General features: G+C 45.0%; 1 protein-coding gene across 2 annotated transcripts; it reads right to left on the minus strand.

Moving 5' to 3' along the window:
• Nucleotides 1-268: 268 nt before the first annotated feature.
• C15HXorf58 (chromosome 15 CXorf58 homolog) lies at nt 269-27,923 on the minus strand. 2 transcript variants are annotated; one of them, XM_038757282.1, is made up of 10 exons: nt 27,856-27,923; nt 23,178-23,305; nt 20,535-20,634; nt 18,128-18,222; nt 15,951-16,062; nt 14,653-14,784; nt 12,707-12,936; nt 6,236-6,377; nt 3,698-3,715; nt 269-1,140 (listed from the first exon to the last, which is right to left on the minus strand). In XM_038757282.1, exons 2-10 carry the CDS (start codon nt 23,285-23,287, stop codon nt 976-978), a joined length of 1,104 nt encoding a protein of 367 aa, XP_038613210.1. In that variant the 5' UTR covers nt 23,288-23,305; nt 27,856-27,923; the 3' UTR covers nt 269-975. The 2 variants fall into 2 exon arrangements, with proteins under 2 accessions (XP_038613210.1, XP_038613211.1); XM_038757283.1 differs by lacking the exon at nt 3,698-3,715 and having other exon boundaries at nt 269-1,152.
• Between the last annotated feature and the right edge of the window lie 36 nt (nt 27,924-27,959).

The following is a 27,959-nucleotide window of genomic DNA, read 5'->3' on the forward strand; positions in this document are numbered from 1 at the left end:
CAAGGTCACACAGCAGACAAGCGTCCTGCTCCGCACACAGTAAGGGCTCGATCAATACGGACTGATTGATGGATTGATAATCTGTCAGGGAAGGGGTAACTGGTTGTGCTGCTCTGAATTGGATCCCTCTGAATTCACTCAGTCGTGTTTACTGAGCGCTTACTGGGTGCAGAGCACTGTGCTAAGCGCTTGGAAAGTACACGAAGCCCTAATCCACCCCGGCCTTTTAAATGTGACCCGAAATGGAAGAGTCCCGTCGGAAGGGTAGTCGCTGACCCCGCCTGATTTTATTTGCTATTTCCCGATCGATAACGGTTACAAAAGATCCCGTGACCGGGGCCTGATGCCTGGCGATCTGCCTCTCCCCAAAGTAGCTGACGTCGAGCTGAAAATACCAGCTGGAAATCGTAAAATCTGAACAAATACTTCGGACCAGAACCCAGAATGAGCGTCTCAGTCCGCATTCATTTTTGCCACGCGGCAAGGAGACGTATCACCCGGTTGGTGCAGAGCGAACGTGGGGAGTCGTTACCTTGCTGAGATGCCCTTCTCTCCCGACGCGATATTTATGATTTCCCTCGATGACGTTCAGAACGGGCCCAAGCTGGACGGAGACGGCGACATCCGGGGCGAAAAACGAGGCTCGGTGGCTGACTGGAGTTCGAGTCTCTTTTTCAAACGGTTGGTCGGCTATTTAGGGAAAAATAAGAGAAGAGCACAGCAGAGTGAAAGGCCGCTCGTCAATCTTGAGGGTTGAGACGCTCGTTCTGGGTTCTGGTCCGAAGTATTTGTTCAGATTTTAATCCTGACGGGGCGTTTGTGTCCAGCGGCATTCGGAATGAGGGTGGGGACGGTTTTATCGCTCGTTGGCGTTGGGTTGGGAGGAAACTAAGCGTCCTTGTTCGCGTGCTACTTGTTGAACGCTCATCTGATGCGCGGCGATGGCCATCGATTCTCGTCCTGATTCGCGACGGGCTATGGGGTCGTGGTGTCTTCGAGGCGCAGCTCCTGGGACCAGGCGTACAATTCCGTAACCTCTTGTTCCCAGTCTTCATCTGACGGGGCCACCTGGCCCTCCTCGGCGCCTGAAGCCGGAGGGGCGACGGGATGGCCTTCGGCAGTCGGAACCTTTGGATGGGGCTTTGGCCGTCCCTGAGGGAAATAAAAGCACAAGAGGACGAACCGTTACTCCATTAAGGTGCTACAACCACACTGGACAAGTGTCAGGTGATGACTTTAGGCGGGCAGAGCCGATTTTATCTGTGTCTCGATGGTGTTGAAGAAGAAACTCTAAGCTCCTTATTGATTATTTATTGTTATATCATTTTACTTGTACATATCTATTCTATTTATTTCATTTTGTCAGTATGTTTGGTTTTGTTCTCTGTCTACCCCTTTTAGACTGTTAGCCCACTGTTGGGTAGGGACTGTCTCTATATGTTGCCAGCTTGTACTTCCCAAGCGCTTAGTACAGTGCTCTGCACACAGTAAGCGCTCAATAAATACGATTGATTGATTGATGGGGAATAGGCTTTGGCCGTCCCTCAGGGAAATAAACTGTTACTCCATTAAGGTGCTACAACCACACTGGACAAGTATCAGGTGATGACTTAGGTGGGCAGAGCTGATTTTATCTGTGTCTCGGTGGTGTTGAAGCAGAAACTGTAAGCTCCTTATTGATTATTTATTATTATATTATTTTACTTGTACATATCTACTCTATTTTATTTTGTTAGTATGTTTGGTTTTGTTCTCTGTCTCCCCCTTTTAGACTGTGAGCCCACTGTTGGGTAGGGACCGTCTCTAGATGTTGCCAACTTGTACTTCGCAAGCGCTTAGTACAGTGCTCTGCACACAGTAAGCGCTCAATAAATACGATTGATTGATTGATTGACTGATGGGGATTAGGCTTTGGCCGTCCCTGAGGGAAATAAAAGCACAAGAGGACGAAGTGTTACTCCATTAAGGTGCTACAACCACACTGGACAAGTGTCAGGTGATGACTGTGGCGGGCAGAGCCGATTTTATCTGTGCCTCGGTGGTGTTGAAGCAGAAACTCTAAGCTCCTTATTGATTATTTATTATTATATTATTTTACTTGTACATATCTATTCTATTTATTTTATTTTGTTAGTATGTTTGGTTTTGTTCTCTGTCTCCCCCTTTTAGACTGTGAGCCCGCTGTTGGGTAGGGACTGTCTCTATATGTTGCCAATTTGTACTTCCCAAGCGCTTAGTACAGTGCTCTGCACATAGTAAGCGCTCAATAAATACGATTGATGATGATGATGATTATTTATTATTATATCATTTTACTTGTACATATCTATTCTATTGTATTTCATTAGTATGTTTGGTTTTGTTCTCTGTCTCCCCCTTTTAGACTGTGAGCCCACTGTTGGGTAGGGACTGTCTCTAGATGTTGCCAACTTGGACTTCCCAAGCGCTTAGTACAGTGCTCTGCACACAGTAAGCGCTCAATAAATACGATTGATTGATTGATTGACTGATGGGGATTAGGCTTTGGCCGTCCCTGAGGGAAATAAAAGCACAAGAGGACGAACCGTTACTCCATTAAGGTGCTACAACCACACTGGACAAGTGTCAGGTGATGACTTAGGCGGGCAGAGCCGATTATATCTGTGTCTCGGTGGTGTTGAAGCAGAAACTCTAAGCTCCTTATTGATTATTTATTATTATATTATTTTACTTGTACATATCTATTCTGTTTATTTTATTTCGTTAGTATGTTTGGTTTTGTTCTCTGTCTCCCCCTTTTAGACTGTGAGCCCACTGTTGGGTAGGGACCGTCTCTATATGTTGCCAACTTGGACTTCCCAAGCGCTTAGTACAGTGCTCTGCACACAGTGAGCGCTCAATAAATACGATTGATTGATGGGGAATAGGCTTTGGCTGTCCCGGAGGGAAATAAAAGCACAAGAGGACGAACTGTTACTCCATCAAGGTGCTACAACCACACTGGACAAGTGTCAGGTGATGACTTGGGCAGGCAGAGCCGATTTTACCTGTGTCTCGGTGGTGTTGAAGCAGAAACTCTAAGCTCCTTATTGATTATTTATTATTATATTATTGTACTTGTACATATCTAGTCTATTCATTTTATTTTGTTAGTATGTATGGTTTTGTTGTCTGTCTCCCCCTTTTAGACTGTGAGCCCACTGTTGGGTAGGGACTGTCTCTATATGTTGCCAACTTGGACTTCCCAAGCGCTTAGTACAGTGCTCTGCACACAGTAAGCGCTCAATAAATACGATTGATTGATTGATTGATTGATGGGGAATAGGCTTTGGCCGTCCCTGAGGGAAATAAAAGCACAAGAGGACCAACTGTTACTCCATTAAGGTGTTACAACCACACTGGACAAGTGTCAGGTGATGACTTGGGCGGGCAGAGCCGATTTTATCTGTGCCTCGGTGGTGTTGAAGCAGAAACTCTAAGCTCCTTATTGATTATTTATTATTATATTATTTTACTTGTACATATCTATTCTATTTATTTTATTTTGTTAGTATGTTTGGTTTTGTTCTCTGTCTCCCCCTCTTAGACTGTGAGCCCGCTGTTGGGTAGGGACTGTCTCTATATGTTGCCAACTTGTACTTCCCAAGCGCTTAGTACAGTGCTCTGCACACAGTAAGCGCTCAATAAATACGATTGATTGATTGATTGATTGATGGGGAATAGGCTTTGGCCGTCCCTGAGGGAAATAAACTGTTACTCCATTAAGGTGCTACAACCACACTGGACAAGTGTCAGGTGATGACTTAGGCGGGCAGAGCCGATTTTATCTGTGTCTCGGTGGTGTTGAAGCAGAAACTCTAAGCTCCTTATTGATTATTTATTATTATATTATTTTAGTTGTACATATCTATTCTGTTTATTTTATTTTGTTAGTATGTTTGGTTTTGTTCTCTGTCTCCCCCTTTTAGACTGTGAGCCCACTGTTGGGTAGGGACCGTCTCTAGATGTTGCCAACTTGGACTTCCCAAGCGCTTAGTACAGTGCTCTGCACACAGTAAGCCCTCAAATACGATTGATTGATTGATTGATTGACTGATTAAAAAATAATAATAATTATGGTATTTGTTAAGTGCTTACTACGTGACAGGCACCGTTCTTAGCGTGGGGGCAGGTCTAGGTTAATCGGGTTGGACACGGCCCCTGTTCCGCACGGGGCTCACATCATCATAATCAATCGTATTTATTGAGCGCTTACTATGTGCAGAGCACTGTACTAAGCGCTTGGGTAGTACAAATTGGCAACATGTAGAGACAGTCCCTAACCAACAGTGGGCTCACAGTCTAAAAGATAATAATGGCATTTATTAAGCGCTTACTATTTTCAAAGCACTGTTCTAAGCACTGGGGAGGATACAGAGTGATTAGGTTGTCCCACGTGGGGCTCACAGACTTAATCCCCATTTTACAGATGAGGGAACTGAGGCACAGAGAAGTCAAGTACCTTGCCCAAAGTCACACAGCTTCACCTCACACAGTCTCACGGTCTTCACCCCCAATTTACAGAGGGGGAACTGAGGCCCAGAGAAGTGAAATCAATCAGTCGTATTTATTGAGCGCTTACTGTGTGCAGGGCACTGTACTAAGCGCTTGGGAAGTCCAAGTTGGCAACATATAGAGATGGTCCCTACCCAACAGTGGGCTCCCAGTCTAGAAATGACTTGCCCGAGGTCATACAGCGGACAAGTGGCGGAGCCGGGATTAGGACCCCGGGATTAGTCTTTTAGACTGTGAGCCCACTGTTGGGTAGGGACCGTCTCTATATGTTGCCAATTTGTACTTCCCAAGCGCTTAGTACAGTGCTCTGCACATAGTAAGCGCTCAATAAATACGATTGATGATGATGATGACCCGAGTCCTTCTCACTCCCAGGCCTGGGCTCTCCCCAGTAGCCCACACTGCTCCATGAGGGCAGGGGGGGCGTACCGGACTCTCTCAAGCGCTTAGTACAGTGGTCTGCACAAGGTGAGCGCTCGGTAAATCCCATCGACGGACAGACTGGTTGATCAGATTTCAAGCTTCGACAAGCGGCACGTGCCGAGCTGTGCCCAAGGGCCAGAAACGTTTCCCCAGATTCACCCCCTGCAACTGGTACGTGGATTATTGGACTTCTGTCAATTGATCACTGGTATTGACTGAGCGCTTACTCTGTGCGGAGCGCTGCACTGAGCGCTTGGAAGAGTGCAGTTTCTCTCTGATCTCCCATCCTCGTGTCTCTCTCCACTTCAATCCATACTTCATGCTGCTGCCCGGATTATCTTTGTCCAGAAACGCTCTGGGCATATCACTCCCCTCCTCAAAAATCTCCAGTGGCTGCCGATCAATCTGCGCATGAGGCAGAAACTCCTCACCCTGGGCTTCAAGGCCCTGCTGAGAGCTCACCTCCTCCAGGAGGCCTTCCCAGACTGAGCCCCTTCCTTCCTTTCCCCCTCGTCCCCCTCTCCATCCCCCCATCTTACCTCCTTCCCTTCCCCACAGCACCTGTATATATGGATATATGTTTGTACATATTTATTACTCTATTTTATTTGTACATATCTATTCTATTTAGTTTATTTTGTTGTACATTATGGTTGTACATATTTATTACTCTATTTATTTATTTATTTATTTATTTTACTTGTACATTTCTATCCTACTTATTTTATTTTGTTGGTATGTTTGGTTCTGTTCTCTGTCTCCCCCTTTTAGACTGTGAGCCCACTGTTGGGTAGGGACTGTCTCTATGTGATGCCAATTTGTACTTCCCAAGCGCTTAGTACAGTGCTCTGCACATAGTAAGCGCTCAATAAATACGATTGATTGATTGATTGATTTTGTTAGTAGGTTTGGTTTTGTTCTCTGTCTCCCCCTTTTAGACTGTGAGCCCACTGTTGGGTAGGGACTGTCTCTATACGTTGCCAATTTGTACTTCCCAAGCGCTTAGTACAGTGCTCTGCACATAGTAAGCGCTCAATAAATACGATTGATGATGATGATGATGATGCAGTTCAACACAGCATGCCACTTCTCTGTGCCTCCGTTCCCACATCTGTAAAACGGGGATGGTGACGGTGATGTCCCACATGGGACAGGATCGGTGTCCAGCTTGTGGCCACCCCGGCGCTTAGTCCAGTCGCCTGGCACAGATTAGGCGCCTAACGGATGCCGTCGGCATTGTTTTCAGCGAACCGAGTAGCCCCCAGCGCGTCCGCTTTACCTCCTGGTCCCGCCTAAAAGCTTCCTTCATCTTCGCGATCTTCTGTCGGGCTTGTCTGGAGCGGCGGCCCAAGTGCCTGGGGTGTCCTGGTCCTTGACGGGACCGGGGGGAGGAAGAGGGGCTTGAAGAAGGGGAAGAGCACCTAGAAAGTCGGGCGGCGAAAAACGAGAAGTCACGTGCAGGATCCGCGGGATTTGCTGAGTGCTGACTGTGGGCAGAGCACTGTACTAAGCGCCTGGGAGAGTCCAGTACGACAGAATCGATTGCCGCCTAGAGGTGCCCATTTCCTCATCTGGAAAATGCGGATTCGGTACCTGTGTCCTCCCTCTAAAGCAGCGTGGCCTAATGGAAAGAGCGCGGATCTGGGAGTCGGGAGGTCATGGGTTCTAATCCGGGATCCGCCGCTTGTCTGCTGTGTGACCTTGGGCAAGTCACTTAACTTCTCTGGGCCCTCAGTTACCTCGTCTGGAAAATGGGGATGAAAGCTGCGACACAGGGACTGTGTCCAACCTGATTGGCTTGCGTCTGCCACAGCACTTAGTACTGCGCCTGGCACATAGTAAGCGCTTCACAAATACCACTATTTTTATTATTACTAAAGAGCACACGGCTGGGAGTCAGGAGGACACCCAAGAAGAATTAGCGTCCAACACAGCGCCTCGGAATGCATCAGACACCTCCACTAAGATGTATCTTCTAGACCGTGAGCCCGCTGTTGGGTAGGGACCGTCTCTATATGTTGCCGACTTGGACTTCCCAAGCGCTTAGTACAGTGCTCTGCACACAGTAAGCGCTCAATAAATATGATTGAATGAATGCACGAATGAATGTATAGACCCACGTGCCAGCCCTGCTACTTGGGTATTTGTTGACGCCCCTTCCTAGCACTTATAGTAGGTCTGGTTATAAAATTGTACATTTGATTTTTTATTTAGAATACTATTATTTGTCAGTGTCACTTATATCCATCTACCTGGTAAGACTCCAAGCTGCTTGAGAGCAGGAATTGGGTCTACTTTATGTTCCCACACACTTGTTTGGGAATCCTTCCCTTCCCCACAGCACCTGTGTGTATATATATATATATATATATATATATGTATGTATGTGTGTGTGTGTGTATGTATATATATGTGTATATGTATATATACATATACATATCTGTGTATACGTGTATATATATACACACATGTACATACATATGTGTGTGTATATATATGTATACACAGATATGTATATGTATACATATATATGTGTGTGTGTATATATACGTATATATGTGTGTGTGTGTGTATATGTATATATATATGTTTGTAGCCCACTCTTTTAGACTGTGAGCCCACTGTTGGGTAGGGACCGTCTCTATATGTTGCCAACTTGGACTTCCCAAGTGCGTAGTACAGTGCTCTGCACACAGTAAGCGCTAAATAAATACGATTGATTGATTGATTGTACGTATTTATTACTCTATTTTACTTGTACATATCTATTCTATTTATTTTATTTTGTTAATATGTTTTGTTTTGTTCTCTGTCTCCTCCATCTAGACTGTGAGCCCACTGTTGGGTAGGGACCGTCTCTAGATGTTGCCAACTTGGACTTCCCAAGCGCTTAGTACAGTGCTCTGCACACAGTAAGCGCTTAATAAATATGATTGATTGATTGTACGTATTTATTACTCTATTTTACTTGTACATATCTATTCTATTTATTTTATTTTGTTAATATGTTTTGTTTTGTTCTCTGTCTCCTCCTTCTAGACTGTGAGCCCACTGTTGGGTAGGGACCGTCTCTAGATGTTGCCAACTTGGACTTCCCAAGCGCTTAGTACAGTGCTCTGCACACAGTAAGCGCTTAATAAATATGATTGATTGATTGTACGTATTTATTACTCTATTTTACTTGTACATATCTATTCTATTTATTTTATTTTGTTAATATGTTTTGTTTTGTTCTCTGTCTCCCCCTTCTAGACTGTGAGCCCGCTGTTGGGTAGGGACCGTCTCTAGATGTTGCCAACTTGGACTTCCCAAGCGCTTAGTACAGTGCTCTGCACACAGTAAGCGCTTAATAAATATGATTGATTGATTGTACGTATTTATTACTCTATTTTACTTGTATATATCTATTCTATTTATTTTATTTTGTTAATATGTTTTGTTTTGTTCTCTGTCTCCTCCTTCTAGACTGTGAGCCCGCTGTTGGGTAGGGGCCGTCTCTATATGTTGCCAACTTGGACTTCCCAAGCGCTTAGTACAGTGCTCTGCACACAGTAAGCGCTCAATAAATACGACTGATTGATTGATTGATTGTTGTACAGTGTCCTGCTCAGAGTCTTGTCTTATGCCGTCGAGTCGTCTCCGACCCGTCGCGACTCCACGGGCGCATCCCTCCCGGAACGCCCCGCTCTCCATCTGCTAGTGGATCCAGGGAGTTTTCCTGGTTAAAAATCCGGAAGCGGTTTATCATCGCTTTCTTCCACGCCTTCACCTTGACTCTCCGCCCTCGACTCTCTTCCGTGTCGCTTCTGCCCAGCACGGGGTGAGTTTTGACTCGTAGCAGATGGCCTTCCGCTTCCTATTCATTCAGTCGTATTTATTGAGCGCTTACTGTGTGCAGAGCACTGTACTAAGCGCTTGGGAAGTACAAGTTGGCAACACAAAGAGACGGTCCCTCCCCAACAGTGGGCTCACAGTCGAGAAGATACATCTTAGTGGCCGCTGGCCAAGCTAGGAGTGGAATGGACAGGCCTCTGCTCGACTCTCCCTCCCGTAGCCAAGACTGGTAGAGGACTGGAAACTCTCCAGGTGCCATCATCATCATCAATCGTATTTATTGAGCGCTTACTATGTGCAGAGCACTGTACTAAGCGCTTGGGAAGTCCAAATTGGCAACACATAGAGACAGTCCCTACCCAACAGTGGGCTCACAGTCTAAAAGGGGACTGCTCAGAGTAGGTGCTCCATAAATAGTCTTGATTGAATCCTTTATTTTCCCCTTTTACAAGCACTTAGTTCAGTGCATTGCATTTGTTCACATTTATCACTCTATGTATTTATTCCTTTTAGACTGTGAGCCCACTGTTGGGTAGGGACCGTCTCTATATGTTGCCAACTTGGACTTCCCAAGCGCTTAGTACAGTGCTCTGCACACAGTAAGCGCTCAATAAATACAATTGATGATGATGATTTATTCTATTTGTACATATCTATTCTATTTATTTTATTTTGTTGATATGTTTTGTTTTGTTGTCTGTCTCCCCCGTTTAGACTGTGAGCCCGCTGTTGGGTAGGGACCGTCTCTATATGTTGCCAACTTGTACTTCCCAAGCGCTTAGTACAGTGCTTTGCACACAGTAAGCGCTCAATAAATACGATTGATGATGATGATGATTTATTCTATTTGTACGTATCTATTCTATTTATTTTATTTTGTTGATATGTTTGGTTTTGTTTTCTGTCTCCCCCTTCTAGACTGTGAGCCCGCTGTTGGGTAGGGACTGTCTCTCGATGTTGCCAACTTGGACTTCCCGAGCGCTTAGTACAGTGCTCTGCACACAGTAAGCGCTCAATAAATATGACTGATTGATTGACTGATCCCCTGGAAGTTCAACAAATCCTACTACTTCTATCGCCGCTGCTGTCGATTGATTGGCCGTGTTCCAGTGCTCAGAACAGTGCTTTGCACATAGTAAGCGCTTAACAAATGCCGTCGTTATTATTATTATTATTGAACGCTTACCGTGTGCTGTCCCAATGGGGTGCATGGTTTTAATCCCCATTTTACAGATAAGGAGAGGGAGGCCCAGAGCGGCGAAGCGAGCGGCCCCGGGTCCCACAGCAGGCAAGTGGCGGCGCCGGGATTAGAACCCAGGTCCTTCTGAGTCCCAGGCCCGGAGTCTTATCCAGTCCACTGTTGGGTAGGGACAGTCTCTATACGTTGCCAACTTGGACTTCCATCATCATCATCAATCGTATTTATTGAGCGCTTACTATGTGCAGAGCACTGTACTAAGCGCTTGGGAAGTCCAAATTGGCAACATCTAGAGACAGTCCCTACCCAACAGTGGGCTCACAGTCTAAAAGGGGGAGACAGAGAACCAAACCAAACATACTAACAAAATAAAATAAATAGAATAGCTATGTACAAGTAAAATAAATAGAGTAATAAATATGTACAAACATATATACTTCCCAAGCGCTTAGTACAGTGCTCTGCACACAGCTCTCAATAAATCCGATTGATTGATTGCTTTGCCCATAGTAAGCGCTTAATAAATGCCATCATCATCATTATTACTCCCCCTCCTAGACTGTGAGCCCGCTGTTGGGTAGGGACCGTCTCTATGTGTTGCCGACTTGTAAGCGTACAGTGCTCTGCACACAGTGAGCGCTCAATAAATCCGATTGATTGATTGCTTTGCCCATAGTAAGCGCTTAATAAATGCCATCATCATCATCATTATTACTCCCCCTCCTAGACTGTGAGCCCGCTGTTGGGTAGGGACCGTCTCTATGTGTTGCCGACTTGTAAGCGTATAGTGCTCTGCACACAGTGAGCGCTCAATAAATCCGATTGATTGATTGCTTTGCCCATAGTAAGCGCTTAATAAATGCCATCATCATCATTATTACTCCCCCTCCTAGACTGTGAGCCCGCTGTTGGGTAGGGACTGTCTCTATGTGTTGCCGACTTGTAAGCGTATAGTGCTCTGCACACAGTGAGCGCTCAATAAATCCGATTGATTGATTGCTTTGCCCATAGTAAGCGCTTAATAGATGCCATCATCATCATTATTATTACTCCCCCTCCTAGACTGTGAGCCCGCTGTTGGGTAGGGACCGTCTCTATGTGTTGCCGACTTGTAAGCGTATAGTGCTCTGCACACAGGGAGCGCTCAATAAATCCGATTGATTGATTGCTTTGCCCATAGTAAGCGCTTAATAAATGCCATCATCATCATTATTACTCCCCCTCCTAGACTGTGAGCCCGCTGTTGGGTAGGGACCGTCTCTATGTGTTGCTGACTTGTAAGCGTATAGTGCTCTGCACACAGTGAGCGCTCAATAAATCCGATTGATTGATTGCTTTGCCCATAGTAAGCGCTTAATAAATGCCATCATCATCATTATTACTCCCCCTCCTAGACTGTGAGCCCGCTGTTGGGTAGGGACCGTCTCTATGTGTTGCCGACTTGTAAGCGTATAGTGGTCTGCACACAGTGAGCGCTCAATAAATCCGATTGATTGATTGCTTTGCCCATAGTAAGCGCTTAATAAATGCCATCATCATCATTATTACTCCCCCTCCTAGACTGTGAGCCCGCTGTTGGGTAGGGACCGTCTCTATGTGTTGCCGACTTGTAAGCGTATAGTGCTCTGCACACAGTGAGCGCTCAATAAATCCGATTGATGGATTGCTTTGCCCATAGTAAGCGGTTAATAAATGCCATCATCATCATTATTACTCCCCCTCCTAGACTGTGAGCCCGCTGTTGGGTAGGGACCGTCTCTATGTGTTGCCGACTTGTAAGCGTATAGTGCTCTGCACACAGTGAGCGCTCAATAAATCCGATTGATGGATTGCTTTGCCCATAGTAAGCGCTTAATAGATGCCATCATCATCATTATTATTACTCCCCCTCCTAGACTGTGAGCCCGCTGTTGGGTAGGGACCGTCTCTGTGTTGCCGACTTGTAAGTGTATAGTGCTCTGCACACAGTGAGCGCTCAATAAATCTGATTGATTGATTGCTTTGCCCATAGTAAGCGCTTAATAAATGCCATCATCATCATTATTACTCCCCCTCCTAGACTGTGAGCCCGCTGTTGGGTAGGGACCGTCTCTATGTGTTGCCGACTTGTAAGTGTATAGTGCTCTGCACACAGTGAGCGCTCAATAAATCCGATTGATTGATTGCTTTGCCCATAGTAAGCGCTTAATAAATGCCATCATCATCATTATTACTCCCCCTCCTAGACTGTGAGCCCGCTGTTGGGTAGGGACCGTCTCTATGTGTTGCCGACTTGTAAGCGTACAGTGCTCTGCACACAGTGAGCGCTCAATAAATCCGATTGATTGATTGCTTTGCCCATAGTAAGCGCTTAATAAATGCCATCATCATCATCATTATTACTCCCCCTCCTAGACTGTGAGCCCGCTGTTGGGTAGGGACCGTCTCTATGTGTTGCCGACTTGTAAGCGTACAGTGCTCTGCACACAGTGAGCGCTCAATAAATCCGATTGATGGATTGCTTTGCCCATAGTAAGCGCTTAATAAATGCCATCATCATCATCATTATTACTCCCCCTCCTAGACTGTGAGCCCGCTGTTGGGTAGGGACCGTCTCTATGTGTTGCCGACTTGTAAGCCTATAGTGCTCTGCACACAGTGAGCGCTCAATAAATGCGATTGATTGATTGATTGATCGATTGGCTACGGCGCCGGAAAGGTCGGCTCCATCTGGTTTACCTGATTTGAGACACAAGGGCTGCCTGGTGTCTCTTCATCTCCTCGTCGCTTGGCCTCTGGAGCAGAAACTTGAGTTGTCTTTGCAGGCGCCCGGAGATGGTCCCCGACTGCGCGTAGCTCACGATGTCGTACACGATCATCGCCCTGGGGAAGTTCTCCAGCGACAGCCTCCTCCAGCAGTTGTTCCTGCCCCCGAGGTACGCGGGCGTCTCGTCCAGGTAACTGGCGTACTGAACGGCACAGATAAGAATCATCATCATCAATCGTATTTATTGAGCGCTTACTATGTGCAGAGCACGGTACCAAGCGCTTGGGAAGTACAAATGGGCAACATCATAATAACAACAGCGGTATTTCTTAAAGCGCTTCGTACGTGCCGGGCGCTGTACTAAGTATCCACAAGGTAATAGGGTTGCCCCGTATATATGTATATGTTGCGCTTGGGAAGTACAAATTGGCAACATCATAATAACAACAGCGGTATTTCTTAAAGCGCTTCGTACGTGCCGGGCGCTGTACTAAGTATCCACAAGGTAATCGGGTTGCCCCGTATATATGTATATGTTGCGCTTGGGAAGTACAAATTGGCAACATCATAATAACAACAGCGGTATTTCTTAAAGCGCTTCGTACGTGCCGGGCGCTGTACTAAGTATCCACAAGGTAATCGGGTTGCCCCGTATATATGTATATGTTGCCTGTATATATTGTTGTACATATTTATTACTCTATTTTACTTGTACATATCTATCCTATTTATTTTATTTTGTTAGTACGTTTGGTTTTGTTCTCCGTCTCCCCCTTTTAGACTGTGAGCCCGCTGTTGGGTAGGGACCGTCTCTATATGTTGCCAATTTGTACTTCCCAAGCGCTCAGTACAGTGCTCTGCACATAGTAAGCGCTCAATAAATACGATTGATGATGATGCCCCACGTGGGGCTCACACTCTTAATCCCCATTTTCCAGATGAGGTGACCGAGGCACAGAGAAGTTAAGTGATTTGCCCAACACCACAAAGCAGAGAAGTGGCGGAGGCGGGATTGGAACCCACATTGGCTCCCGAGCCGGGCTTTTTCCACTACACCCCGCTGCTTAGACCGTCAGCTTCTGTTTGGGTTGTTTTAATAGTATTTGTTAAGTGCTTACTAGGTGCCGGGCAATATACTAAGCGTGGGGGTGGATACGAGCTAATCAGGTTGGACGCTATCCGTGTCCCACGTGTCTCACTTTCCATTTGACAGAGAAGAGAACTGAGGCCCAGAGAAGCGAAGTGACCAGCCCAAGGTCACACAGCAGGTGCGAGACGGAGCCGGGATCCGAACCCAGGTCTTCCTGACTCCCAGGCTGTGCTTTTTCCACAAGCCCACGCTGCTTCCCCTTGAGGGCAGGGATCAATGCCTACCAACTCAATTGTATTATACCCTCTGAAGCGCTTAATACAGTGCCCTGCTCACAGTGAATGCTCAATCAATACCACTGATTGACTGATCTCCTGTAAGGATCTCCTGAGAGATGGAGGGTTCAAATCCCGGCTCCGCCACTTGTCGGCTGCGTGACTTTGGGCAAGTCATTTAACTTCTCTGGGCCTCAGTGACCTCATCTGGAAAATGGGGATCATCATCATCAATCGTATTTATTGAGCGCTTACTGTGTGCAGAGCACTGTACTAAGCGCTTGGGAAGTACAAGTTGGATGAAGACTGTGAGCCCCCCCGTGGGACAACCTGATCACCTTGTAACCTCCCCAGCGCTTAGAACAGTGCTTTGCACATAGTAAGCGCTTAATAAATGCCATCATTATTATTATTATACCAGAAGGTCGTTGTGGAAAAGGAACGTGTCTTGTGTCGGACTCTCCTGAACCATTAGTGCAGTGCTCTGCAACCAGAAAGCACTCAATAAACACCACACTCCCCCCGGCCACAAATTCTTGAAAACATTCCTTACTTGCATATAATCTTTCAGAGTCACGACATCTATTTCGTCGGCGATTTTGTGTTTCTGGTACTGAAGCTGATCCTGAATCATTTGATTATAATATTTCCGGTTCCCCATCAGTTTGCAAGCGTCAACCATAGCCTATAAAAGAGAGCATGCGTAATATGACTGTGCTGGCAACGGCTCCGTTATCAGGAGTTTTGCTGTTAGTTAACTTGCATGGCATTGTAATTCCCACAATATATAGTTATATTCCCTGCTGTGGAATTACTACCATCATCGTTGTTTGCAAGCGTCAACCATAGCCTATAAAAGAGAGCATGCGTAATATGACTGTGCTGGCAACGGCTCCGTTATCAGGAGTTTTGCTGTTAGTTACCTCAACTTGCATGGCATTGTAATTCCCACAATATATAGTTATATTCCCTGCTGTGGAATTACTACCATCATCGTTGTTTGCAAGCGTCAACCATAGCCTATAAAAGAGAGCATGCGTTAATATGACTGTGCTGGCAACGGCTCTGTTATCGGGAGTTTTGCTGTTAGTTACCTCAACTTGCATAGCATGGTAATTCCCACAATATATAGTTATATTCCCTGCTGTGGAATTACCACCATCATCATCATCATCATCAATCGTATTTATTGAGCGCTGACTATGTGCAGAGCACTGTACTAAGCGCTTGGGAAGTACAAATTGGCAACATCTAGAGACGGTCCCTACCCAACAGTGGGCTCACAGTCTAAAAGGGGGAGACGGAGAACAAAACCAAACATACTAACAAAATAAAATAAATAGAATAGATATGTAGAAATAAATAAAATAAATAAATAGAGTAAAAAATATGTACAAACATATATATATATAATAATATATATATATTATCACATATACATATAATATATGATAATATATATAATAATGGTGATGTATATATATATATATATATATATATATATATATATATATATATATATATATACATCACCATTATTATCACCGAGTCATTATGTATTCTAGGTGTACTGATCTGTGGCTGATCTGATTGCACTTTATCTACGCCAGGGCTTAGCACAGTGCTTTGGGACAAAGTAAGTGCTGAACACCCCCCCCAATTACTGTTGTTATAATAATTATTATTATTTTTATTGTTCGGAGTAGGCGGTCCATGGCTGTTGGAGCGCAGCCACCTCCGCCATAGGTTTTGTTTCCTATTTTGGTTATGCCCTTTCCCAGGACTGTACCGGGGTGCTAAAATCGAGGAAAGGAAGAAATGGCGACTTAGAAACCGGTGCAAGCCCATCACCTCGCACGTTGGCCGGAATGTCTTCTTCCCACTAATGTACTTGCTTCCGCAGCCTCCTGGGTGCCGGAAGATTTTGAACACGATGAACGGTGGAAATCTCTCCCCGCCAAATCTTAAAGAAGAAAGAAGGGGGTCGGTTAGACCTCTAGGATACACGCGGCATTCAGCCTTTAAACAGTAAGTTCGTCCCTCTGGACTGTGAGCTCCTCCTCTACACTGTAATCTTCTCTTCTACACGGTAAACTCATCCTTTAGTCTGTAAACTCGTCCTTGAGACTGAAATCTCCTCCTCTAGGGTATAAACTCCTCTTCTAGACTGCAAGCTCTTCCTCTAGACTGTAAGCTCGTTAAGGGTAGGGAATGTGTCGGTTATATTGTTCTATTATACTCTCCCAAGCATTAGGCAGAAAAAAAATCAAATACATGCCAGTTTTCCCCCCCGTTTCATTCATTTGTGTTCATTGAGAGCTTTCTGTGTGCAGAGCACTGTACTGAGTGCTTGGGAGAGTGCCATACCTATCTATTCTATTTATTTTATTTTGTTAGTATGTTTGGTTTAGTTCTCTGTCTCCCCCTTTTAGACTGTGAGCCCACTGTTGGGTAGGGACTGCCTCTAGATGTTGCCAGTTTGTACTTCCCAAGCGCTTAGTACAGTGCTCTGCGCATAGCAAGCGCTCAATAAATACGATCGAGGATGATGATGATTTAGTACAGTGCTCTGTAGCACCGTGTATTCCCACAATATATAGTTATATTCCCTGCTGTGGAATTACTACCATCATCGTAGCTCAAAAAATTCAACTGAATTCATTCATTCATTCATCAATCGTATTTATTGAGCGCTTACTGTGTGCAGAGCACTGTACTAAGCGCTTGGGAAGTACAAATTGGCAACTACCCCACAGCGGACTCACAGTCTAGAAGGGGGAAAATCACTGTTCAGGTTAGAGGGAGGCCCCAATGCCCAATTCATTTGTTGCCTGTGACAAGTATCAGCGGATTACGGTGGGATGTGACAGTCAGTCGATTGTATTTATTGAGCGCGTACTGTGTGCAAAGCACTGTACTAAGAAGATGTGACAGACAACCTTTTGTGGATCCTCTCAAAGATATCCCGCACTACCTAACAACAGATGACTGAGAGTTCCCAACAGAAACAGCCTCCGGAAATCAATTCATCCATTTTATTTATTGAGTGCTTGCTCCGAGTGGAGCACTGTACTAAGCAATTGGGAGAGAAGCAGCGTGGCCTGGTGGCTAGCGCACGGGCCTGGGAAGTGGAAGGATCTGGGTTCTAATCCCGGCTCTGCCACGCGTCTGCTGGGTGGCCTTGGGCCGGTCACTTCACTTCTCAAAGCCTCAGTTCCCTCATCTGCAAAATGGGGATTAAGACTGTGAGTCCTGTGTAGGACAGAGACTGTGTCCAACCCGACTCGCCAGGATCCACCCCGGCACTTAGTACGGTGCTTGGTGTATAGTAAGTGCTTAACGAATACCACAATTATCATCATTCATTCAGTCGTATTTACTGAGGGCTTACTGTGTGCAGAGCACTGTACTAAGCGCTTGGGAGGTACAAGTCGGCAACGTATTATTATTATCATCATCAATCGTATTTATTGAGCGCTTACTGTGTGCAGAGCACTGTACTAAGCGCTTGGGAAGGACAAGTCGGCAACGTATTATTATTATCATCATCAATCGTATTTATTGAGTGCTTACTGTGTGCAGAGCACTGTACTAAGCGCTTGGGAAGTACAAATTGGCAACATATAGAGACAGTCCCTGCCCAACAGTGGGCTCACAGTCTAAAAGGGGGAGACAGAGAACAAAATCAAACATACTAACAAAGTAAAATAAATAGAATAGATATGTACAAGTAAAATAAATAGAGTAATAAATATGTACAAACATATATACAGGTGCTGTGGGGAAGGGAAGGAGGTAAGATGGGGGGGATGGAGAGGGGGACTCCATTCCCTGCCCACGTTGAGCTGACAGTCTAGAGAAAGTGGAAAATGGGCAGGCCTTTCTGTGTGTCACTTAATAATGGAAAGTCATCTCTCTCCGCCCGTTCTGTCTGGAGACAAACTGGCCATCTGCAGGATACGCCGACACAGGACGAAATATTATTCCCGTGCAGGCGGTATGGAAATAAAGGCTCACAACTTCCTTACCTGAATCTGATCTTACACTGCATGCTGGGATCTTTGGCGAGGTCGGCCTCCAAGGGACTCACTTTCTTCAATATTTCATGGGTCACACAGTTCTCCTGAAGGAGAGGGCAGGGGTTTAGCAAACGGCAGATGATAAGAATAATTATGGTACTTGTTAAGCTCTTACTCTGTGCCAAGCACTGGGATGGATCTGAGCTAATCAGGTTGGACACAGTCCCATCCCACTCTTTTAGACTGTGAGCCCACTGTTGGGTAGGGACTGTCTCTATGTGTTGCCAATTTGTACTTCCCAAGCGCTTAGTACAGTGCTCTGCACATAGTAAGCGCTCAATAAATATGATTGATTGGGGCTCACAGTCTTCATCACCATTTTACAGATGAGGGAACTGAGGCCCGGGGAAGTGAAGCGACTTGCCCAGGATCACACAGGAGACAGGTGGTGGTGGCGGCGGGATCAGAACTCAGGTCCTTTTTGAGCTGCAGGCCTGGGCTCTATCCACTAAGCCATACTGCTTCTCCATCATATCCCGCACATGATGGGAGGCAGATCCGGAAAATTGTATGCTCAAAAGGGTCTGCCAGTGGCCACCTTTTAATCTATCCCTCTCCCATGGTGTCTTGTTTTTTTAAAGAAATTCTAACATTTTTAACTATAATCAGAGTTAGGATCATTCTTTCCTTGGGCTATAGAGTCAGTGGCTCAAGTTTTCCTCTGCACATGTTTGGAAGGTGAATCAATCAATCAATCAATCGTATTTATTGAGCACTTACTGTGTGGAAAGCACTGTACTAAGCGCTTGGGAAGTCCAAGTTGGCAACATATAGAGACAGTCCCTACCCAACAGTGGGCTCACAGTCTAGAAGGGGGAGACAGAGAACAAAACCAAACATACTAACAAAGGCCCCTACCCTCTTAAGCCAGCAAAACTCCTTCCGCATTGTTCTGGGTTGATGGTTTAATAATGAGTGGTTCTCACCACTGACATTTTTATGTCCCTTTCTTCCTCCTTGAAGCCTTCCGTACACTCTTCCCTCCTTCAAAGCCTTATTGAAGGTGGTATCTCCTCCAGGCAGCCTTCCCCGACTAAGCCCTCTTCTCTTCTCCCACTCCCTTCGGCATCGCCCTGTTTGCTCATCATCATCATCAATCGTATTTATTGAGCGCTTACTGTGTGCAGAGCACTGTACTAAGCGCTTGGGAAGTACAAATTGGCAACGTATAGAGACAGTCCCTACCCAACAGTGGGCTCACGGTCTAAAGCTCCCTTTATCCACCCCTCTCTCAGCCTCACAGCCCTTATTTGTTAATTCATTCACCAAGCTTTGCCTCCTTTATTCCCCTCTCCCTGAGTCCCATGGCATTTATGTCCATATCTGTAATTTATTTATTTATATTCCCGTCTGTCTCCCCCTCTAGACTGTAAGCTCATTGCGAGCAGGGAAGGTATCTACCAATTCTGTTATATTGTACTCTCCCAAGTGCTTAGTACAATGCTCTGCGTAAAGTAAACACTTAATCCATACCATGGATGATGTTAAGAGGTTATTGTGTGTTCAACACTATTCTAAGTGCTGGGGATCATCACATCAAACACAGTCCGTGCTCTAAATAGGTGGAAGAACAGGTATTGAATCCCCATTTTTCAGTTGAGGTAACTGAGGCCCAGAGAAGTGAAGCGATTTGCCCAGGTCACTCAGCGGATAAGTGGCAGAGGTAGGATTAGAACCCAGGTCCTCTGACTCCCAGCTCCCACTAGGCCCACGCTGCTCCTTGGCATTTGCTCCTCAGTACGCGGCACTGGACAAGTTAATGAAGTATTTTCTGTTAAGTTGGATGATTCTCGCCATCAGAAGAAGAAGAAGTGGAAAGAGCACAGCCCTGGGAGGCAGAGGACCTGAGTTCTAATCCTGCTCCGCCACTCCTCTGGTGTGTGACCTTGAGCAAGTCCCTTCGCTACTCTAGGCCTCAGTTCCCTCATCTGTAAAATGGGGATGAAGACTGTGAGCCCCACGGGGGACAGGGACTCTGTCCAATCGGATTATCTTAAATCTATCCCAGCATTTAGTACAGTGGCTGCTACATAGTAGGTACATGGCAGAGTGGATAGAGTGTGGCCCCGGGAATCAGGTCATGGGTTCTAATCCCGGCTCCACCACTTGTCCGCTGTGTGACCCTGGACAAGTCACTTTACTTCTCCGGGCCTCAGTTCCCTAATCGACAAAATGGGAATTAAGGCTGTGAGCTCTGTGTGGGACAGGGACTGTCCCAACCTGAGTAGCTTGTACCTACCCAAGTGCTTAGTACAGTGCCTGGCATACAGTAAGCGCTGAACAAATACCATTATCATTATTGTCAATAATAATAATAATAACAAATACCATAAAATTAAAAAAAACCACAACTTACCGCTGCACAAATTGTATGTTTTAAGAGCTGAAACAAGGATTGATCCCGGTAAGACCACCAGGCTCTTTGGATCATTGTGGCAGCTAATTCCCTTTGAAGACTGAAAGGAAAAAGAACGGAATTTAAACTCTCACGCACACCATCATCAATCGTATTTATTGAGCGCTTACTGTGTGCAGAGCACTGTACTAAGCGCTTGGGAAGTACAAATTGGCAACATATAGAGACAGTCCCTACCCAACAGTGGGCTCACATCAAGTAGTTGCCATCCTTTGCTCAGGATTTGAAAAAGGTGGTGAAAATTTCTCCATGAGAAGGCATTCTTCTTGGGGAAAAGTCATTATTCGGCCTTAATTTGTTTTGGATAACCTGGAATGACACTGAATGGTGTAACCTAATAATAATAGTAATAATAATTGAGGTGTTTAAGCACTTACTACATGCCAGGCGATATATGTATATATGGTTGTACATATTTATTACTCTATTTATTTATTTATTTATTTATTTATTTTACTTGTACATTTCTATCCTATTTATTTAATTTTGTTGGTATGTTTGGTTCTGTTCTCTGTCTCCCCCTTTTAGACTGTGAGCCCACTGTTGGGTAGGGACTGTCTCTATGTGTTGCCAATTTGTACTTCCCAAGCGCTTAGTACAGTGCTCTGCACATAGTGAGTGCTCAATAAATACGATTGATTGATTGATTGATTGATTGGGTGGAAACAAGCCAATCAGGCTGTCCCACATGGAGCTTACGGTCTCAATCTCCATTTTACAGCTGAAGTAACTGAGGCCCAGAGAAGTGACGTGACTTGCCCAAGGTCACCCAGCAGACAAGTAGCAGAGCTGGGATTAGAACCCATGACCTTTAGACCCCCACGCCCATGCTCTATCTACAGGCCACGCTGCGTCTTGGCTTAAGTACAGTGCTCTGCACACAGTAAGTGCTTTATCGAGCATTAAAATAATTCAAAACATTAAAATAAATCCTGGGGCCGAGGGTGGGGTGACTAGAGGGTACCAGGATGACACAGAAGCAGCGTGGCTCAGTGGGAAGAGCCCGGGCTTTGGAGTCAAAGGTCATGGGTTCGAATCCCGGCTCCACCAATTGTCAGCTGTGTGACTTTGGGCAAGTCACTTAACTTCTCTGGGCCTCAGTTACCTCATCTGTAAAATGGGGATTAAGACTGTGAGCCCCCATCTTGGGACAACCTGATCATCTTGTAACCTTCTCCAGCGCTTAGAACAGTGCTTTGCACATAGTAAGCACTTAATAAATGCCATTATTATTATTATGGGTTCGAATCCCGGCTCCACCAATTGTCAGCTGTGTGACTTTGGGCAAGTCACTTAACTTCTCTGGGCCTCAGTTGCCTCATTTGTAAAATGGGGATTAAGACTGTGAGCCCCACGTGGGACAACCTGATCACCTTGTAACCTCCCCAGCGCTTAGAACAGTGCTTTGCACATAGTAAGCGCTTAATAAATGCCATTTTAATAAATGCCATGTTTGGTTTTGTTCTCTGTCTTCCCCTTTTAGACTGTGAGCCCACTGTTGGGTAGGGACTGTCTCTAGATGTTGCCAATTTGTACTTCCCAAGCGCTTAGTACAGTGCTCTGCACACAGTAAGCGCTCAATAAATACGATTGATGATGATGACGATGCTCTAAAATTCCTGCCCCTTTTTCATCCCTGGCATTTAAAATGAAAAACGGGCACTCACTCATTCCCCGGTCTTTCGGCGAGTTTCCAGTCAAGACCGAAAAGACCCAAAATGGAGGCCTTCTGGTCTCTCAGCCTTTGAAGTGTGCCATCTCTCCCAGTTCTGATCTGCTTTAAAATCCTTGCCCCTTTTTCACCCCTGGCATTCAAAAGGAAAAGTGGGTATTCACTCATTCCCTGACAAAACCTGAGGAGACTGAAAAGACCCAAAATTATGGCCTTCTGGTCTCTCAGCCTTTGAAGTGTGCCATCAATCAATCAATCAATCAATCGTATTTATTGAGCGCTTACTATGTGCAGAGCACTGTACTAAGCGCTTGGGAAGTACAAATTGGCATCACATAGAGACAGTCCCTGCCCAACAGTGGGCTCACAGTCTAAAAGGGGGAGACAGAGAACAAAACCAAACATACTAACAAAATAAAATAAATAGAATAGATATGTACAAGTAAAATAAATAAATAAATAGAGTAATAAATATGTACAACCATATATACATATATACAGGTGCTGTGGGGAAGGGAAGGAGGTAAGACGGGGGGATGGAGAGGGGGACGAGGGGGAGAGGAAAGAAGGGGCTCAGTCTGGGAAGGCCTCCTGGAGGAGGTGAGCTCTCAGCAGTGCCATCTCTCCCAGTTCTGATCTGCTCTAAAATCCTTGCCCCTTTTTCACCCCTGGCATTCAAAATGAAAAATGGGTATTCACTCATTCCCTGACAAAACCTGAGAAGACTGAAAAGACCCAAAATTATGGCCTTCTGGTCCCTCAGCCTTTGAAGTGGGCCATCTTTCCTAGTTCCCACCTGCTCTAAAATCCCTGCCCCTTTTGCATCCCCGGCATTCAAAATGAAAAAAAATGACTCAATGGAAACTCCGCACTCAGGACCCAGATACAGGTATAAGGAAGCAGGTACTTACGTTTTTAATGTGTCTGGATTTAAAAATTTCCCCAGATGTGTTTCCGGATCGAGGACTCCAGACTCATTACCTGGAATCGAAGTTAGTGAAGAGACCGGGGAAGTCGTCATTCTTAGCGGCAAAGAAATCTGGAAAAAACAAGAACAAAAAAACCCTCTAAAACACTGCATATTATATTATAGTCTCCCTTGACAACTTATTTATTGTGTGCTGCTATGCTGTATATCTAAAACCACTATTAAAATAAGACACTTTTTATTATTTGATCCGTCTCAAGCAAATTCTGGGGTTTTTTTGGCCATATAAACCCATCCATCAATCAACAGTATTTTTTTGAGCGTTTATACCTCCTTCCCCTCCCCACAGCACCTGTATATATGTTTGTATGCATTACTCTATTTGTACATATTTATTCTATTTATTTTATTGTGTTAATATGTTTTGTTTTGTTCTCTGTCTCTCCCTTCTAGACTGTGAGCCCGCTGTTGGGTAGGGACCGTCTCTATATTTATATTACTCTATTGATTTATTTATTTATTTTACTTGTGCATATCTATTCTATTTATTTTATTTTGTTAGTACGTTTGGTTTTGTTCTCTGTCTCCCCCTTCTAGACTGTGAGCCCGCTGTTGGGTAGGGACCGTCTCTAGATGTTGCCGACTTGGACTTCCCAAGCACTTAGTCCAGTGCTCTGCACACAGTAAGCGCTCAATAAATACGATTGAATCATCATCATCATCAATCGTATTTATTGAGCGCTTACTGTGTGCAGAGCACTGGACTAAGCGCTTGGGAAGTACAAATTAGATTGAATGAATGAATTGTGTGCGGATCACTGAAGTACGAGCTTGGGGGAGTCCAATTGTTGTAAGACGTGATTCCTGCCCTCAGGAAACGTACATTCTAAAGGGGAAGGACACACACACACAATTTTCAAGCAGGAAGAAGGAGGAAAAGGAGATACGGAAATAAATTAGTTCTTTTTGCATTAGGGTATTCTTCATCCAAGTGTATTTATTGAGCGCTTACTGTAAACAGAGCACTGTTCTAAGCAATTGGGAGAGGGCACTACGCCAATAACGAAATGTACTAGTATGTCATTTATCTTCTGTCGTTTCCTGTAAAATGCATTAGGCTTTTAGTAGTCTGTTATTAATGCATTAAAATGCATTAAGCGCTTAGTACAGTGCCCTGCACATAGTAAGCGCTCAATAAATACGATTGAGGATTAGTCAAAGTTTAAAGATCTCTAATTGAAAAGCTTCTGTTTTTAGGGCAAACCACTTCGGCCTCAAAAAAAAACCAGTGTTGCTCAAAGAGCAGAGCGCAAGACGGGATGTCAGGAGACCTGGGTTTTAGTCGTAATTCCACCACTTCACTGCTGTGTAACTTAGGGCAAGTCACTACCTTTCTGTGCCGCTGTTCACTCTGGCACTTGGATTTGCCTCCCTTTATTCATCCCTTCCTCAGCCACCCAACAATTCTGTCCGTATCCCTAATTTATGTATTTTTATCAACAGACTTCTAGACTGTGAGCCCACCGTTGGGTAGGGACGGTCTCTATATGTTGCCAACTTGTACTTCCCAAGCGCTTAGTACAGTGCTCTGCACACAGTAAGCGCTCAATAAATACGATTGATTGATTGATCAGACTGAGCCCCTTCCTTCCTCTCCCCCTCACCCCCCTCTCCATCCCCCCCATCTTACCTCCTTCCCTTCCCCACAGTACCTGTATATATGTATATATGTTTGTACATATTTATTACTCTATTTATTTTACTTGTACATATCTATTCTATTTATTTTATTTTGTTAGTATGGTTTTGTTCTCTGTCTCCCCCTTTTAGACTGTGAGCCCACTGTTGGGTAGGGACTGTCTCTATATGTTGCCAATTTGTACTTCCCAAGCGCTTAGTACAGTGCTCTGCACATAGTAAGTGCTCAATAAATACAATTGATTGATCAATGCTTCTCTCCACCTCTAGACTGTAAGCTGGTTGTGGGCAGGGAACGTGTCTACCAAACCCTGTTATATTGTACTCTCCGGAGGGTTTAGAACAGTGCTTGGCACAGGCAGCGTGGCTAGAGAAGCAGGTTTGGGAGTCCGAGGTCTTGGGTTCTAATCCCGCTCCACCACTTGTCAGCTGTGTGACTTTGGGCAAGCCATTTCACTTCTCTGTACCTCAGTTACCTCATCTGTAAAATGGGGTTGAAGACTGTGAGCCCCACATGGGACAACCTGATTACCTTGTATCCCGCTCCCCCACACAGCGCTTAGAACGGTGCTTGGCACAAAGTTAAGTGCTAAACAAATGCCATCATTATAATAATGATTTAATAATAATTTACCTTGTATCCCCCTCCCCAGCGTTTAGAACAGTGCTTGGCACATAGTAAGCACTAAACAAATGCCATCATATAATGCATCATATAATGATGGCCTTTGTTTAGCACTTACTATGTGCCAAGCACCGTTCTAAGCGCTGGGGGGATACAAGGTAAACTATTATTATTACTGTCATCCCAAGTGCTTAGTACAGTGCACTGCATACATTAATTATCCTGTATCTGCCTCAGCTTTTAAAACAGTTCTTGGCACATAGTAAGCGCTTAACCAGTACCACAATAATAGCAATTATTACTATCATCATCATTATGTGAATCAGGGGCTGTGGCCAACATTATTATCCTGTATCTGCCCCAGCTTTTAAAACGGTGCTTGGCACGTAGTAAGCGCTTAATAAGTACCACGATAATAGCAATTATTATCATCATCATTATGTGAATCGGGCTGTGGCCAACATTATTATCCCCTATGTGCCTCAGCTTTTAAAATGGTGCTTGGCACATAGTAAGCGCTTAATAAGTACCACAATAATAGCAATTATTATCATCATCATTATGTGAATCAGGGGCTGTGGCCAACATGATTATCCTGTATCTGCCCCAGCTTTTAAAACGGTGCTTGGCACATAGTAAGCGCTTAATAAGTACCACAATAATAGCAATTATTATCATCATCATTATGTGAATCAGGGGCTGTGGCCAACATGATTATCCTGTATCTGCCCCAGCTTTTAAAACAGTGCTTGGCACATAGTAAGAGCTTAACAAGTACCACGATAATAGCAATTATTATTATCATCATCATTATGTGAATCAGGGACTGTGGCCAACATGATTATCCTGTATCCGCCCCAGCTTTTAGAACAGTGTTTGGCACATAGTAAGCGCTTAGCAAGGACCACAATAATAGCAGTTATTATTATCATCATCATTATGTGAATCAGGGGCTGTGGCCAACATGATTATCCTGCATCCACCCCAGCTTTTAGAACAGTGCTTGGCACATAGTAAGCGCTTAGCAAGGACCACAATAATAGCAATTATTATTATTATCATCCTTATTATGTGAATCAGGGGATGTGGCCAACATGATTATCCTGTACGGCCCCAGCTTTTAGAGCAGTGCCAAACAGTTCGTTCATTCATTCACTCAATAAATATGAATGAATGAACAGTGTTTGGCACATAGTAAGCACTTAGCAAAGACCACATAATAATAATAATAATGATGGCATTTATTAAGCGCTTACTATGTGCAAAGCACTGTTCTAAGCCCTGGGGAGGTTACAAGGTGATCAGGTTGTCCCACGGCGGGGTCCACAGTCTTAAGAAGCAGCCTGTGAAGCAGCGTGGCTCAGTGGAAAGAGCCCGGGCTTTGGAGTCAGAGGTGTTGTGTTCAAATCCCAGCTCTGCCAATTGTCAGCTGTGTTACTTTGGGCAAGTCACTTCACTTCTCTGTGCCTCAGTTACCTCATCTGTAAAACGGGGATTAAGACTCTGAGGCCACCCCGTGGGACAACCTGATCACCTTGTAACCTCCCCAGCGCTTAGAATAGTGCTTTGCACATAGTGAGTGCTTAATAAATGCCATCATTATTATTATTATTAAATCCCGACTCTGCCAACTGTCAGCTGTGTGACTTTGGGCAAGTCACTTATCTGTGCCTCAGTTCCCTCATCTGTAAAATGGGGATGAAGACTGTGAGCCCCCACCGTGGGACAACCTGATCACCTTGTAACCTCCCCAGCGCTTAGAACAGTGCTTTGCACATAGTAAGCGCTTAATAAATACCATCATCATTATTATTATTAAATCCCGACTCTGCCACTTGTCAGCTGTGTGACTTTGGGCTAGTCACTTCACTTCTCTGGGCCTCAGTTCCCTCATCTGTAAAACGGAGATGAAGACTGTGAGCCCCCACCGTGGGACATCCTGATCACCTTGTAACCTCCCCAGCGCTTAGAACAGTGCTTTGCACATAGTAAGCGCTTAATAAATACCATCATCATTATTATTATTAAATCCCGACTCTGCCACTTGTCAGCTGTGTGACTTTGGGCCAGTCACTTCACTTCTCTGGGCCTCAGTTCCCTCATCTGTAAAACGGGGATGAAGACTGTGAGCCCCACCGTGGGACAACCTGAGCACCTCGTAACCTCCCCAGCGCTTAGAACAGTGCTTTGCACATAGTAAGCGCTTAATAAAGGCCTTCATTCTTGTTATTTTTAATCCCCATTGTACAGATGAGGGAACTGAGGCCTGGAGAAGTTAACAGCAATTATTATTAGTAGTAATATTATTAATAAAGGGAGCAAGTTGTGCTGTATTTACCCCAGAGCTCAGCTCAGCTGGGGATGATTAGGATAGGTCGGCGAGGGACGGGAGAGCGCCAAGTGTATCCTCTCTTCGGGCCTCGCTGGAGGAGGTGCGCATGC

The sequence above is a fragment of the Tachyglossus aculeatus genome, chromosome 15, assembly GCF_015852505.1.
Source record: "Tachyglossus aculeatus isolate mTacAcu1 chromosome 15, mTacAcu1.pri, whole genome shotgun sequence".
In the NCBI taxonomy this organism is placed as follows: Eukaryota; Metazoa; Chordata; class Mammalia; order Monotremata; family Tachyglossidae; genus Tachyglossus; species Tachyglossus aculeatus.

Excerpts from the sequence above, each read along its gene's own strand:
- C15HXorf58 (XM_038757282.1), bottom strand. The coding sequence starts at position 23,287 with ATGACGACTTCCCCGGTCTCTTCACTAACTTCGATTCCAGGTAATGAG. Across the intron at positions 20,635-23,177 it reads AATCCAGACACATTAAAAAC|TCTTCAAAGGGAATTAGCTG; the intron begins GTAAGTACCTGC and ends TTTTCCTTTCAG. Across the intron at positions 12,937-14,652 it reads CTCTGAAAGATTATATGCAA|TACGCCAGTTACCTGGACGA; the intron begins GTAAGGAATGTT and ends TGTGCCGTTCAG.